Here is a 17422-nt window from a genome sequence, read left to right on the forward strand (position 1 = left end):
AGTTTTAACACCAAGGCTTTTAAATATTACCTTTAGGAAATTGTTCCTAACTCCTAGAGTCCTAGGAATATGCTACACAAGTTTATAGTTATTTTACATCATCTTTAACCTGAGTTTGCCATTAAGACTATTAAAAGCAATGCAGCAACAATATAATAAAAATGTTTCCCTACTGAAAAGTTGATATAGGATAAGTACATGTTGGGGAAAAGACTAAAGCAAAATTCATCCTGAGGACTGCTGAGTCAGATTCTCTCATGGTATAAATTTACTTTTTGGCAATAAATTATGATAGTAGCTAAACTGCTACATTATTTCAGAATTCCAGGCAATGCCATCCAAATTATTCATTTGTACAATATAATAGTAGTGGCCAGAAAGTTAAAAAATAAAAATGAATGTATGGTCATCTCTGAATTTTTATGACATTAATACATATATATTGTTTACTTATTTGGATCAAGCACTGTACTAAATGGTAGGGATATAAATAGAGAAAGTGAGATAGTCCCTAATCTAGAAGAGCTTATACAACACATGTAGGAAAGGGACCTTGTTCTAAGTTTACAAAGTGGGGTAAAGAAATTTTCATTTCCAAAACAAACTTGTTTTCACACATCTTAATACTCTGCAAAGCACCCTGACTCCAATTAGTATAAGACTGGACTAGCAAGAACTGAGTTTTTGTTTTTGTTTTTAAACCCTTACCTTCCGTCTTGGAGTCAATACCGTATATTGGCTCCAAGGCAGAAGAGTGGTAAGGGCGAGACAATGGGAGTCAAGTGACTTGCCCAGGGTCACATGGCTGGGAAGTGTCTGAGGCCAGATCTGAACCTAGGACCTCCCTGACTCTCAATCCACTGAGCTACCCAGCTGCCCCCAAGAACTGAGTTTTTAAAAATACATATTGTCATACTCCAAAAATAAGATATGTTTCATTAATAAGCTCTATTCATTCTGTGACATTTAGTTCCAAAATGCCTCAGAATATAGTATATGCAATATTATTTATATTTCCACTTTCTATCTGATTTACTTGCATAATCACAATTCAAATGTGAGTATAAACCAATTTGTTCTATTTAACAACTAACAACTGAGAAATGCTCATTCTCTATTCAAATTGCTGAAAAAGCAAATGAAATATTGTTTTGTATGTTCTGGTTCATAGCACATGTCATCAGTACTTCCTTGGATACATAATCTAAATAAATTAGTAATCAATAGTGTGAATCTTGAAATTTCTCAGACTTGTGAAAGTTAAGAAATCCCCCATTGGGGAATTCTCCATTGGAACAATTCCCTACTGGGACATTCCCCATTTGGAAAGTGAGAACTCTACTTAGATCAGAAATGGGAAGACCTCTACTCCACTCGTACTTAAGACTGCTTTAGAGGAGAAAAATCCTTGCTGAACAATGAAAAGTACTTAAACCCGTACTTAAGCCATGCCTATTTTTAGAAAGGGGTGCTAAGTACCTATAAAGGTCAGGCAACTTATGAACTTACAAGGAGCAAAGAGGTGAAAACTTACTCAGAGCTTTCCTGATGTGAATTACTCAGAAGTTTTAGTCTACCCAGAAAAGGTGAGAGCAAGATGTGAATTAAGAAGGTGATAACAAAATGTGAATTAAGAATGGCCAGTCCTTTGGAAAACGTCTACTGTGATTGGTAGATGTAAGGACTTAGGGGAGGTGACAAAGGAAAAATTCCCTATATAAGGAAAAGAAAAAGTCTCTTGAGGACAGTCTTCTCTCTGGAGAAGGATGGCTGGCTGAACTGCTGTCTATATTCTTGCTTGGACAGATCTTGTGGTGAGTGATTAAGAATTGACTGATTTTTCTCTTAGGGGTTAGGCCTGGGTTGGCCAGGACTGGCCAGGGCCGGCTTATCTCTTTCTCATTATTTCCTCTTTTTCTCTCTTTCTCTCTTTCTTTGACTCCTCATTGTATTATTAATTAAAATCTCTATAAAACCCAGTTGACTTGGGTATATTCATAATTGGGAATATTTCCCTGGCGACTACCTTATATTTGATTTAAAACAAGACACTGTAATGAAAACATATTTTCCGCAGTCACAATTTACTTACCCACTCTTATATCTACTACAATTTATATCTTCCACTATTTTACTCACTACAGTTTATAACCTCAACCATTTTAACTCTTACAGTTTAAGTCTCCCACTATTTTAATTCTTACAGTTTATGGCTGACCACGAAATTGGTGAGAAAACCCTCAAAAAGTTTCTGTGAAATCTCTTTCCTTTCTCTCTTTATTACTTGCTCTATCAGTCAGTTTTGTTTTCTTTTTTAATTTGGCTTGAAGAAATACAGCTGCAAGAAAGGGTGAGTAAAAAACCTTTTTGATTGTCCTTAAATTAAGCTGTTTTAGATCTTAGCAACAGGGCCCTAAGGTCCTGGCTAGCAACTGCCTAAATTAGGACTAGAAAAACCTGGGAAAGGTTTTTGATCTTGTCCTGCTTCCCAAGTGTTTACTTTAGAAATATGGAGTTACAGACAGTTCAGAACTTAGTTAACAACTGGAGTTTCAGTAAATACTTTGTTCTTTTCTTAGTACAAGCATTGGTCTGCAGCTTACTTAACAGCTGGCTCATCAGCCCCATGACCAATCTTATAAATACAGAATTCCTTGTCTCTCTGAAAGGGCTCATCCCATGGAACTTATGGCAAAATCTAATTGACATACTACTTTCCCCTGAGTTTTTGATTGTTGTAATTTTAATATTGTATTTCCTTGAAGAATTCACTTCTCAGTCAAACCAACCAAGTGCTCCCTCTAATATTCAACAAATTGAAGAACTAAATACTCAACAGGAGCTTATAGAGGAAAGTCAGGGAGAGATGGTAGCTTTTTTTTTTTTTAACCCTTACCTTCCGTCTTGGAGTCAATACTGTGTTTTGGCTCTAAGGCAGAAGAGTGGTAAGGGCTAGGCAATGGGGGTCAAGTGACTTGCCCAGGGTCACACAGCTAGGAAGTAGCTGAGGCCACATTTGAACCTAGGACCTCCCATCTCTAGGCCTGGCTCTCAGTCCACTGAGCTACCCAGCTGCCCCCAATTGTAGCTTTTATAAGAAGCATAAGAAGCATTAACAAAGAGTTAAGAACATTATCAGAATCTCTGTCCCACCCTGCTCTGGACAATAACCCTCTTAACGAACCCACCCCTCCCCTGCCCCCTCAGCCTCAGAAAACCCACCCACTCCTCCCACTGCTCATGCTTCTGACCCAACACAATCAACTCTAAGTTCACACCCCACCCACACTTCTGATCTGTTAATCCCTCTACTTCACACCTTACTGATTCCTCCAATCCAAACACCTCTGTATCCTTTCACACTTCTTCCTTGGCTCCTCCTTCTCACCCTACACAATCCACTTTAAGTTCACATTCTAACCTAAATTCACACCCTACCTCTGATTTTTCTGGCACTATGGGACAACAACAAACCCTTCCCTTTAATGTGCCTAACTCTTCTATTTCTCAGACTTACCCAATTGAAAATGGAGCAAGCAGCCTAGAAACAGGAGTACCAAATAATTCAGATAGCTTATTTCCTTTAAGGGAAGTACCCACTTTTAATAAAAATGGAAACTTGGTATCGGTAAGACATCATACATCTTTTAGCCCCGAGGATTTAAAAAAATTGAAGGAAGATATGCCATCATTTGAGGACAAACCAATATTAATTATAAAAAAATTAGAGAACATATTCAGAACTTTTGACCCCACTTGGTTGGATGTTGAGAATTTATTAGAAGCATTATTAACAAAGAGAGAGAAAAATAATATCATCTCTCTGGCTAATGAAAAGCGAGGTAGAAGAGGACATTATATTCATAAGTGCAGAACCTGTCTTCAAATACTTACCAGTGAGATAGCTATCTAATGACATTACAGGTGCAGTATGAGGTGTAGCTTGGGTAACCAGAAGATTTACCAGTTCAGGTTTAAAATTTTTTATTGTAAGCAATGCTCTTGCAACAAGGCCACCCATAGAATGACCAACAATTGCAACACTTTTTGGTGCAAATTCCTGACCCTGTGAAAAACAAAAAATCCCAAGTATAAATAAGGCTTAGCATCTTTGAAAGCATCAGTTTAGAAGGAACAAGGATTAGATCTGTAATGTCCCTGGTTTCTGTACATTCAAAATTCATCTAAGATTGCAATTCTATATCCTCACTATTGGACTATTATCTCCTTTAATTTAGCCTACTCTCTATACTACAAAATCATTAGATACTGTCTTATTACTCTGCATAATATATGTATATAATATGAATAACAAAGTAATGAGACTAATTTTCATGTATGGCTTATTAAAAAAATCAATCATTATATAGACACACCATTCATGTCTTGTTCTCTCTATATTAAGTTATATGCGCCTTCCATGCAGGGACTGTGTTTTATGTGTGTTTTCTTGGTAACCTACCAGAGATCCAAATATTTATTACCAAATGCTGCTTTTAATACTAAATCACATAAACTGAAGCCTGAAATTTATTAATCGATGCAGAAATGACTTGTCATGTAGTCATTGAAAAATGGCCAATACTTAAAATGAAAATATAACTGCTAGGCACTATATAAGCATAGTGAATTATTAGCAATTACATTTCTTAGTAATAACTGTTAACTACTAATATCCCAACCAACCCCCTAAAAAAATTCAAGTTCATCACAAGAAATTTTATTGTGAATTAATTCTGAATTTTAGAAACCACAATTGAGTACACAGACACATATACAAAACAATTAATATCCCTAGAGTCTAATTCTTAATAACTTTGAAACAAATGATACCTCAATGTGAAGAAACCCATAAACTACTTAAATAACATATACTGCTTCATAAGGAAAAAAGATGACAGTCTACCATTTAACATCTTACCTCATAGAGCTTAAGGATTATTTTAATGCATTCATGAACAAATTTTGTTTGTTTCTTAAGACTTCCACCATATAGTGCCACTAGCTCTTCATTGAAGTTAATACTAAAAAAATCAAAGTGGTACTTGAAGTCAATGTCTTCTGCTTTTCTGAGTGCTATAGAACCAAGAGAACGAACTGGAATGGAAAAGGGGAGAAATTCTTTTAAGGAACTCCAAAATAATTTTGATAAATATTACAATACAAAGCCTCTTTTTTCAAATAACGACCTGCCCACTAGGTCCTAAACATAATTAGCATATTTAGAATGGTAACAAGGAGCAACCAACAATGAAATGCCTTTATTCCAGAAGCATCATCCTTTCTATTAAAAAAATATTATTCCCAGTCTAGAATTGAAGGTCACTCCAAATAACTATATAGTGATTACAGTATTTAGTTCTATTCCCTACTTCCAAAGTAAATATTATCTTAATTAGATTGTAAATTCTTTGAGAACAAGATGCTATATATTTATTTTAAAGCTTCCCTACCCCCAAAGTTAACACAATACTAATCACAATGTAGAGATGAAAAGGCTCTAATTCATTATCTTTCAAAATTCACTTACAACAGTCTTACTTACCTTGTTTATAACTTCCAGCATTACCAGGAAGGAAAAGAACTGGAATCCCTGTTAACATGAGATTTTTGTTTTCCTGGGCATAGCTTCCTTCTCCATATAAATACAACTCATAAGTTGGATACTGTTTGGTCAGTTTGTGCGGAAGGTTGATTTTCTGTAGAAAGAAAAACATTTTAACCACAAATCATTAACTTTTCTAAAGAATTCAGGTCAACGAATACTAGGAAAATACACTAACTACCTCAGCAAAGCACTATTAGAATCAAATAGTATAAATTAAACATATTGACAAAATCAACAAAATAATGCATCCCTAATTCTCTCTTTCTGGAGCATAAGTAATTCATGTCCCTAATGCTTGTCATGTTATATTTGATACCTAAGTTTAAAAAAAAAACTAGTTATTTTTAAATGTGCTGATTTTATGATTTCTCTACTTGATATACTGTCTCATAATGAATGCATTCAGAGAATACATTTTAACACTGTAGCCAGGCTTTTTGAGAAAATCCTATATTTCTTACACAGATGAATCAAGATATTAGCATTTGTTTCTGCCTTCAAGGCCAGATGTATAAATTATTAACTATCACCAAGGTACTAAATAGTTTATATTATTGTATTTTGATTTGGTTATTACTTCAAAGGGGAAAAGTTTCATATATGTCCAATATATTTGGTACTGTTCAAACAACATAAAGGCAGTATGCTGTGGTAGACAGAGAACTGTGTTCAAGTCCCACTTCTTACATATAATGACTATGTGACTAGGAAATAACTTAACTTCAATGACTTAAACAATAAATAGCAAAGTTTCCAACCTGCATTGGTGAATAGAGCTTCCTCATCAAGAAATTCCTTATGCCAATAAAATTCCAAGGTCAGTGACTGTCTCAAATGACACTATGTACTACGACAAAATAGTTTAAGTCATCTGCATCCTATTACTAATTCATTTCAGTAAAACATTTAATGATCTCCTATGACATGCAAAATATCATGGAAAGTTCTGACAATATACAAAAAAGAAAATGAAAAGCTTTGTCCTCAAGAAGCTTACATTCCACCCTAACTTGTCATCTATGATGCTAGTATACCATGGCCTAACATATCTAGCCAATCCAAGTCATGCTTCAAATTCCACCCCAGTTACTTTCTTGCCATCTGCCTTGTGGAGTTCACATATAACTCTCCAGACCCCCATCTCTTCCTCTGGGAATTATAATCAAATCCATACTGCCATCACTACTTTAAATCAATTCCCTTATGTCATCACTCACCATGCTTCACTCATCAAGATTTCTCAGTCCAAAACACTACTTGCCAATTGCCGTCTCCCCTTATTAGAATATATTCTAGTTGAGGGCAAAGAAAAACTCACTTTTGAATTTTAACCCCAACCCTAAGCATTTTGACACACTTAATACATGGTCAATAAAATAAGTAAATGCTAATAAATGTTTCATATGCATTCATTCATTGAATCTATCAAAAGAGACTTTCATGGAAGAAGGGGTACAAGATAAAGATGAGTAGAGAAAAATGGTTAATCACATAACAAGAGAAAAGGATAGTAAGTGAACATCTGAAGTGTTGAATTGGTACCAAAACATGTCATAAGACCAAATACCCAAGAGGTTTGGGATCAGTTTTATACATATTTAAAACTAGAAGGGGTAGCTGGGTGGCTCAGTGGATTGAGAGCCAGGACTAGAGACAGGAGGTCCTAGGTTCAAATGTGACCTCAGACACTTCCCAGATGTGTGACCCTGAGCAAGTCACTTGACCCCCATTGCCTAGCCCTTACCACTCTTCTGCCTTGGAGCCAATACACAGTATTGACTCCAAGACAGAAGGTAAGAGTTTAAAAAAAACTAGAATTATTAAAGAAACAAATATGCAGAGTGTACATATATAGAAGGTGGTAACTTCTAACTGAAACTACAGTCAACATCCTCTTGAAACCAAAACAGAAATTAACTAAGGAAACTGGAATGAAGAAAATACAGAAAACTTTTAATATATTTTATAACATTAAATTGTCTGATTCATGTCAATTACTTGGTGTAATTTCCATTGAAACAAATATTCTTCAATGTAGAATTTCTGACTGGTGTAGACTGTATCTGGCTCACCTTACTCACCAAATCTATAACCAGAACCTTTTTTCAAACAAAAGTGAAAAACTTCCTGTAGTTTGTGAGTCATTTAAAAAATTGAGCCATTTAAAGATTGGGTTACCATTAAATAGATGTCCAAAGACTTGTTAGACAACTTTCTTCCTAACATGGTAATAAAACAAATCAAATATAATAATAGCATCCAAAAAAAGTCAAAGTGAATGAATATAATCCAGTGTTCTGGTAACAGATGTATACCAAATTATGCTGTGTAAAATAGTTGTTTGTTTTTTGTAAGATAATTTTAAAACTGTATAGATTAATTTTACATGTATAGGTTAAAAAAAAAAAACCCTTACCTTCCACCTTAGAATCAAAACTATGTATTGGTTCAAAGGCAGAAGAGTGATAAGGGCTAGGCAATAGGGGTTGAGACTTGCCCAAGGTTCATACAGCTAGGAAGTGTCGGAGACCAAATTTGAATCTAGGACCTCCTCTCTCTAGGCCTGGAACTCAATCCACTGAGCTACTCAGCTGCCCCCTGTATAGATTTTAATAACAATATATCAGTAAAAAAATTACTTTTAAAAAGTTGGGTCTACCAGTGGAATTGCACGTGGGCTATGGGAAAGGTGGGGGTAGGAGAGGGAGGGATAGAATACAATTTTTGTAACCAAAGAATAATGTTCTAAATTGACTAAATAAAAATGTAAAAATAATAATAATTAAATAAATTTATACATATGGAAAAAAAAAGTTGAGTCTATCTTTTATGGTTGACTTATAGAACATGAATGAAAATCACATAAAAGCCATGTAATCTGCACTAGAGAAAATACCCCTATGAATCCTGAAGTATCCAAATTTGGCCTCTACTAGATTTAATTTATTTAAACTTCAACCAATATCACAGTTAAGAGTAAAATACTTGACTCAAATTTTCAAATATAATCATGTAATTCCACAAAACAAATCCACCATCTAAGAACACCACTAAACTACTGTTTAAAAAGAAAACCAATGCTTCTGAATCTTTTTGCTTTGTCAGAATTGTCCAAATCTAAAAAGTGGAAAGAATTCTGTGTTGATTGCTGTACAGCACACACTAAATATTTATAAATAAATGAGGAAGAACATTTAAAGGAAACAATAGCTACAATTAAAATCTAACAGGCTTAAAATATCTATAAATATGCAGCCGTGACTAATCCAGTCAAGAGCAATAGATGTATAGGAATAGTATAAATAACAGGAGAAAAAAAAGAAATTTGTCCACATATTCCATTTTTGCAAATAGTTTCACCTTCCTCTATTACATACAGCTTTTATTAAAGGTACACTGATCTAAATAATTTGAGTGTCATCTACTTTTTCTGCATCTGACTGCTAATATATTTGGTAGGTAACTAGTACCTGGCTCACCATATTCTTCTCCTCCCTAGTTCTTGTCCTTTTATTAGGAGAATTTAATACCCACATAATCCCTCAATTAGCAATTTCCCAATTCTTTGGCACAAATCCATTCCCTCACCCTACCTCAGCCACTTATAGGGATAGTTATCTACTAGATTTTGCCTTTACCCACAAGTATTCTATTTCCTTGATTAGAATCTTTGTCCTGGTTCCTCTTAGCCCTCTTCACTATCTTCTCTCCTCTCAAATATCTTATTGCATGATCTAGTCAAATATCATCACTATGTATATAATTTTCAGATCAATTTATCCAGCTCTAAACTCCCTTCTGAATACCTATCATGTATCACCAACTGCCTTTTACACATCTTGACTTAAGATATTCTACAGAAATCTCAAGCTCAATATGTCCAAAATAGAATTCATTATATTTTCTCCAAAACCTTCCCCTCTTCCAGACCTTCCCATTACTGGCAAGGGCATCACTATTCTCCTGGTCACTCATGCTCACAACTGGGACATCAGTCACTCACCACATTCATCTTACTTAGCAATCTGCTGCTAATCCCTAACAGTTCTACCTTCAAAACATTTCTAAATCCCCATGTCTCTTCTAATATGGATGCCATCCTGATAAAATTCCTCATTACCTCACATGTAGACTACTACAATAATGTTTTGGTTGGTTTCACTGACTCCTCTTCCTCACTTCAGACCATTCTCCTCTTAGCTATAAAAGTGACTATAACATCCCCTCTCCCATACTCGATAAAATTCAGTAGATTCCCATGACCTCTAGGATCAAAATATAAAATCTTCTGTTCTTTTAGGGTCCATCATACCCTGGCCCTTTCTTAATCTTTCCAGTGTCTTTAAACTTCTCTTGAGGATTTGGGCTACTATCATCCTTATGATCAACAATACACACCAAATTAAGGGTGTATCATCCTGAGTTTCAAGGAGTTTTAATTTTGGAGTTTATTTCAGGAGGTGATTGGAAGAATCTCTCTATTTTGACTTAGCCATATGGTTCTAAGAAATTTGAGTCATACATGTAAAACCCACAATTGCTCATTAGCTCCAGGAGGGGAGGGAAAGAACATGAATCATGTAACCATGGAAAAATATTCTAAATTAATTAATTAAATAAATTTAATTAAAGAAAAACATTTAAGTCATTTCCCATGATTTTTTGAAATAAGATACAAAGGCTCTTTTTTTTTCCATGGGTTTCAAGTAATCAATTTTTTTAGTTCTATGTAACAAAGATTCTTTGATTCATATATAGAAATCATTTTGTTCTATTGTGGATAGGGAACTGCTATTTTATCTTGTGGAGGATTGTTTATTATTTTTTCATTGAACAAGTATTTTAATTAATCTCTCCTCTCTCTCCAATGATCAAATAAAAAAATCTCAAAAAATAAATCTCTAAGTGCATAACTGCATAATACAAAAATGAAGGCTTTTTCATTTTATATAAGCACTGAGGTAGATCAATAGATAAAACTCTTGGTCTGGCATTAGTAAAACCTGAATTCAAATCTTACCTCAGATACCTAGTAGCTGTGTGATACCAGGCAAGTTGCTTAAAGCAGTTGGCCTTAGTTTTCTCAACGATAAAATCTGGGTAATATCGTCCCAGGATTTTTGTATAAAATGAGATAGTAATCATAAGGAACATATCACAATGTTTGGCACATAGCATGGACTTAATAAATGCTTTTTACCTCCCTTTCCCTTCTATCTGTCAAAAGATAAGTGGCATGTTTCACAGTCATTCTTTTCACCTTGGGTTTTACCATGTTGATTAGAATTCTAAAGTCTTTCAAAGTTTTTCTCTAAAATATTATCAATTGATAAATTGTTCTCCTAGTTCTACTTACTACTCTTTATCAGCATATCTTCCCAGTTCCCTTTGAAACAATCTATTTCATCATTTGTTATTACACAATAATATTCCATTACTTTCACATATCATAAATTGTATATTTATGTATCTGTGTATATATGTACCCATACATATACATATATAAAAACTATATAAAATGAATGTACCTGTTTTCCCAGTCCCTAACATTTGTCATTCTTCACTTTTGTCATCTTTGCCAGTCTGATAGGTGTGAGTAGTACCCCAAGGTTGTTTTAATTTGCATTTCTCTAATTATTAGTCATTAGGAATATTTTTTCATATGATTGATGATAGCTTGCATTTCTTCCTTTGAAAAATCCAATCATATTCTTTGATCATTTATTTATTGTATAATAGTTTATAAATGTCTTATATATTTGAATCAATCCTTATATATTTTGGATGTGAAATCTTTATCAAAGAAATTTATTAGAGATTTTCCCCTAGTTATCTGTTTCCTTCTTATCTTTACTCTTTTATATTTGTTTGTGCAAAAACTTTTAAATTTTATGCGATGCAAATTATTCATTTTATCTTATGGTTTTCCTCCAAACACCTGTTTTATCACGAACTCCTCCCTAATCTATATATCCAAAAGGCAAGTTCTTCTTTGTACCACTAATTCACAATATGATATGACCTCATATTTAGGTCATGTAGTTTAGGAGAAAATAAAAACTGCTGATCTAAGCTTAATTTCTGACAAACTGTTACACACTTTTCCCAGCAGTTTTTGTTAAATAGTGATACATTCTCCCAGTATACTTTGGGTTTATCAAACAATACAATTATATTTGCTTCTGTATGTTATATCACAAATTTGATCAATCTCTTAAAAATTAATACCAAATCACCTAAATAATTACTACGTTGGAGATCTCGTCAATCATAGACTCCCTTTCTTCCAACTTCACTAATACCCTTGAGATTCTTGACCTTTTTTTGTTGTTTTTCACACAAGATACTCTAATTCCCAGCTCTAGAAATTTTCAATGGCTGTCGATAATGCTTGGAATTTTCTCTCTTCATTTTGACATCTTGGCTTCCCTAATTTCTTAGGTACTAGTTAAAATCCTACTTTTTCAAGAATATTTTTCAGATCTCTCTTAATGCTAGTGCCTTTCCTCTGTAATTATCTCCATTTTCTCCTGTATATCTCCTTTTGTACATAGTTTTTTGCATGCCATCACCCCCGTTAAACTGTGAGCTTCTTGACAGATGACCATTTTGTAGTTGATTCTGGAGGAAAAAGAAAACCACTAGAATTTAGAGAGTATTGATCAAATCTGCATTTTAGGAAAATCACTTTAGTTGCTGAATGGAAAATGGACTGGATGGGAAACACTTGAAGCTAGCAGAGTCACCAGCAGGCTACTACAATAAACCAGGCATTAGGTGATAAGAGTAACACCAAAGAGAGTGGTGGCAGTATCAGAAAAGAGAAAGGGGTGTATTCAAGAAACAAAGCAAAGGTGAAACTGACAAACCTTGACAACAATTTGGAAAAGGGGAGTGAAAGATAGTGAAAAATTCAGTATGTCTTCTAGTTTGCAAGTCTGAAAGACTAAGAGCATAATGATGTTCTCTATAGTAATAGGCAATGATAGGAGGATAGGATCTACGAAGAAAATAATGAGTTCTCTTTTGGAAATATTGAATTTAAGATGTTTACTAGAAGGGGAAGCTTGGTGGTTCAGCAGATAGAAAGGTGGGCCTAGAAATGGGAGGTCTTGGGTTTAATTCTAGTCTTAGATATTTCTAGCTGTGTTACACTGGACAGTTAATTCCCATTGGTTAGCCCTTACCACTCTTCTACCTTGGATACTTAGCACTGATTCTAAGACAAAAGGTTATGATTGTTTAAAAAAAAAAAGATGTCTACTGAATATCCAGTTCAAAATGTCTTAAAGGCATTTATTTGGAGCTGTGAGACTGGGGGTCAGTAGAGAGATGGAGTAGATAGATCCTATACAAATAGGAGAGGTAAATGGGAGAATTTAGGCAGTATTGACATTTTAAAAGTTATATATATATATATATATATATATATATATATATATATATATATATATATATATAGCTAATGTTTCACCAGTTATTTTGGTTTCTTAATTTCTGCAACAGGTATTTTATAATTAGATTCGCATAGTCCCTAAAGGAATCTTCAAAGATATATTCCCAGATATTTTATTACTTCTATAGATATTTTGAATGGATTTTTTCTTCTAGCACTTCCTATTGGGTTTTGTTGGTTATATATATGAATGTTTATTATTTATTTGCATTTAGCTTTTAACTCATAATTAAATTTTAGTTGACTTTCTAGGATTTTCTATGTGCAACACTGTATCACCTATAAATTATTAATATTTTTCCCTCTTCTCCATTAATCCCTCAATTTCTTTTTTTCTTTTTCAGATAACATTTCTAGGACTATGTTATATAGCAGTGTATTACCATAATAATGAGCATCTTTGTTTTACTCCTGATCTTATTGGTAAAGTGTCTAACTTCTTCATTATCTATAATTACTCTTGGATTTGGATAAATTTTATTAACTTCACTCAAGAAACTTCCATAAGAATTAAATGCCCTTAATATTAAAATAGACCAGACAGAAAACAATGACTGAATAATATAAGAATGTTAAAACAAAATTTTAAAAAAGGAATAAGATATCAAAAACAACTCACTTAGGAGGAAATAAAAGTCTGAGCACCCTAATTAAGGAAATTAAAAATAAACATTGTCCAGAACTCTTAGAATCAGAAGGCAAAGTAAAAATGGAAATCCATTGATCACCTTCAGAAAGACACCCCCAAATGAAAATTTCTAGGAACTTCACAACCCAAATTCAAAGCTTTGAGGTCAAAGAAAAAAACCTTCCAAGGAGCCAAAAAGGAGTTCAACTTCTAAGGAACCACCATAGGGATTATATAAGACTCAGCAGCTACCACCATAAAGGAGAAGAGAGATTGAAATATGATATTCCAAAATGCAAGAGGTAAATGTTTACAACTAAACAGATGCTACCTGGTACTGCTATTCTATAGGGCAGGAAATGAGACCTTTAATGGAAGAGGAGGGTTGCAAGCATTCCTGACAAAAAAGACCAGAACTTTGTAGACATTTTGAAATGGAAATGCAGGTGCCAAGAGATCAAATTAAAATATATTTATGTAACTAAACAAAAATATCTGAAAATGAATTATTTACGTGTTAATAAAGAGATAAGAAATAAGGGTCAGAGAGAAAGATAAGAATGACAGAGGGTCTATAGGTAGTTTTGTTCTTTTTTTAATCTTAGGAAAAGATGAAAATAAGAGAGAGAGGATACCATAATAGAGAGAAGCAAGCAAGAAGAAGAAAATCATTATTGCATTATAGAAGGGCATATCATAAAGATTATATAGGCACAGAGTAAGAAGTGGGGGGGAAGTAAGTATTCCGTGAATCTCACTTTTATCTGAATTGGATAAAGGAAGATTGATATAGTTGTAAACATATGCAATCACATAATGATCTCAATATAGAAATGCATCAAAATCAAAAAGGAAACTGGAAGGGACAAAGGTGAGGGAAAAGGACAGAGAATTAAGAGAGAGAAAAGCAAGGGTAATGGAATAGTCATGAGCAAAACAATCTTGATTCCTGGAGGAAGGAACATGAATAAAAGATTAAAAGAGAAAAAATTAAACATTTGGAATAAAGACAGGGTTAAGGAGGGGAAAAGTGTCATAACTGAGAAGAAATAAGCTATTTAATGTAGAAGTTCCCAATTATTAAGTCAAATTCTTTCCTATCACCTCTTTATTTGTAAATAGGTAGGTGGGGGGAGGAGGCCAGAATAGAGAAAATACATAATATAAAACAAAACTGTGAGTGCAAGTAGTATGAACTCACTCATAAAATTTAATAGTGGCAGCATGGATAAGAAAGTTGAATATGATAATAAGTTGTTTACAAAACTGACTTGAAATACAAAGATTCAAACAGCATTACAATAAAGGGAGGGAGCAAAATCTATCATATGTAAGCTGGACTCAGATAAGGCTACAATAAAAAGAGGCATGAAATTACATTATGATGAAAGACACAACAGATAATGAATCAATAACAATACTTAATTATACATATTTACAACCTGATAGCACAGGAGCTAAATACTAAAAGGATAGCAAATCTCTAATAGGGACAGATTATATTAGATCCCTTTCAGATCTAGAGAAATCTAACTAAAAGGTAAACAAGAAAGTAAGGAGCTGAATGGAATTTTAGAAAACTTGGAGATGATAGGTACCTTGAGCAGAATAGTAATAGAAAGAAATTACATATTTATCAGCTACACCTAACACATTTACAAAACCTGATTATGTACTGAGGTATAAAACTCCAATAAAAAATGTAAAAAAAAACCAGAAATGTTATATATATTATTTACTGAACATAATGCAGTAAAAATTCTGTTCAATAAAGGGTCCTTAAACAAAGGATTTAAAGATAACTAGGGCTCAATAAAGTCATTCTAAACAATTGGTGGGCCAAAAATCAATATATAATAATAACAGAAAATTTCACCAAAGAAAATGGAAATAATTAGGCAATATGTCAAAACTTAACAAGATGCAGTTAAAGCATTAATAAGGGAAAAATTGACATCTCTAAATGCTTTCATCAACAAGAGAAAAACCAAATCAGTGAATCAGGTATACTATTAAAACAACTTGATGAACAATTTAAAAAACCCAACTAATTAACAAAGCAGAAATTGTAAAAATTTAAGAATATATTAATAAAACTACAAGCAAAATAACAACTGAATTGATAAATTAAAATGGAAGCTAGTTTTAAAAAAATAAAATAGATGAAAATTAGCTAATTAAAAAATCAAATTGATTGTATCAAAATTGAAAAAAGATCTTAAAGATTTAGAATAAACAATGAAAATTATTAGAAACTTTTATGCTAACCAAATTGATATACATTTTAAGTACCCCAAATACATAATTTAAATAACCTAATTTAGAAAAATAAATTAAGTAAGTAATAAATGAATTCCCTAAGGAAAAAAACTCTAGGACTACACAGAATCACAAATGAATTCTCTCAATTAATGCTGATACTATACAAACTCTTTGCAATAATAATAAAAAAGAAGACACCATTTCAATCTCTTTCTGTGATACAAATATCCCTAATGACACTGACATAAAAGAAAAATATAGCAAGTAAGCTACAATGACATATTAACATATGGAAAACTATAACAAATTATATTAACAGCATATATAAATAAAACTGATTATATCATAAAATTTTGAAAACACTTATGACAAAATCCAATATTCATTTCAACTAAAAACTTGAGAAATCAAAAGGAATGGATCTTCTCATAATATTCTTACATTTAATTATAGATAATATATCTAATATTTCCTTATATATCTTGTTTGTGCATAGTTGTTTGAGTGTTGTCTCCCCCACTGAACTATAAGCTCCTTAAGTAGGCCCTTAGTAAATGCTAAATGAATGAATTACTTATAGAGTAAATAATACTTATCATGAAAAATTAGAGAGGGATGGGCAGCTAGGTAGCACAGTGGATAGAGCACCAGGCCTAGAGTCAAGATGACCTGGGTTCAAGTCTTACCTCTGACACTTCCTAGCTATGTGACATTGGACAAGTTATTTAACCTTAATCACTTAGCCTATGCTGGTCTTCTGTCTTAGAACTGATCCTAAGAGAGAAGATAAGGGTTTTAAAAAAATTATAAAGAGAAGAATGGGCAAAATGTAGACTGAGACTATAAAAAAATGTTAATACAATTTTCAAAAAAAAAAGAAAAGAAAAAGATATTTGCAAACTATATATCAATGAGTTTGATTTAATTCCTGATAAAATTCTAGATTACCTGAGAAGGGAGTCAGATCATACTAACCAGAACTAACCTTATTCTTTTTTCAACAGGGATTACTAAACAAGGGAATGCTACATATACTGTTTACTTAATTTTAGCAAAGAACTTAACAAGGTCTTTGATGTTGTCCTTATGAAAAATACAGATTTAGCTTAAATAAGAGATGAATTCAAAACTGTCTAGATGGCTAGATTCAAAGAACAATCATTAATAGGACAATATCAGGTTGGAAGGAGATTTCCAGTGGGGTAACATAGAGACCTGGCCTTGGTTCTATGCTTGTAAAAATTTTTATCAATGGCTTTGGTATAGAGCATGCTTATCACATTGGTAATTGAAACAAAGCTGAAAAAGATAAACACATTAGGTGAAATTGTTATAATCCTTAACAAGCCAGAACCCAATATATAATAAGTCAAACATAATATAGTGACACATATTAGACATAAAGTATCACCCTTAGGTGAAAAAAAAATTGACCATACACAAACAACATTGGAAAGAATACAGTCAG

The 17422-nt window shown here is 33.1% G+C and overlaps 1 protein-coding gene across 2 annotated transcripts in view; it reads right to left on the minus strand.

Moving 5' to 3' along the window:
• The window catches only part of PGAP1 (post-GPI attachment to proteins inositol deacylase 1), a 114665-nt gene that overhangs the window by 93282 nt on the left and 3961 nt on the right, over positions 1 to 17422 (minus strand). For both annotated transcript variants that reach the window (XM_007494555.3, XM_016433755.2), the window contains exons 2-4: positions 5546 to 5699; positions 4922 to 5097; positions 3895 to 4066 (exon numbers count right to left, since the gene is read on the minus strand). In XM_007494555.3, the coding sequence (XP_007494617.1) occupies positions 3895 to 4066; positions 4922 to 5097; positions 5546 to 5699 (502 nt within the window). The remainder of the gene's footprint in view (positions 1 to 3894; positions 4067 to 4921; positions 5098 to 5545; positions 5700 to 17422) is intronic.

Source organism: Monodelphis domestica, chromosome 4, assembly GCF_027887165.1.
Source record: "Monodelphis domestica isolate mMonDom1 chromosome 4, mMonDom1.pri, whole genome shotgun sequence".
Classification (NCBI taxonomy): domain Eukaryota; kingdom Metazoa; phylum Chordata; class Mammalia; order Didelphimorphia; family Didelphidae; genus Monodelphis; species Monodelphis domestica.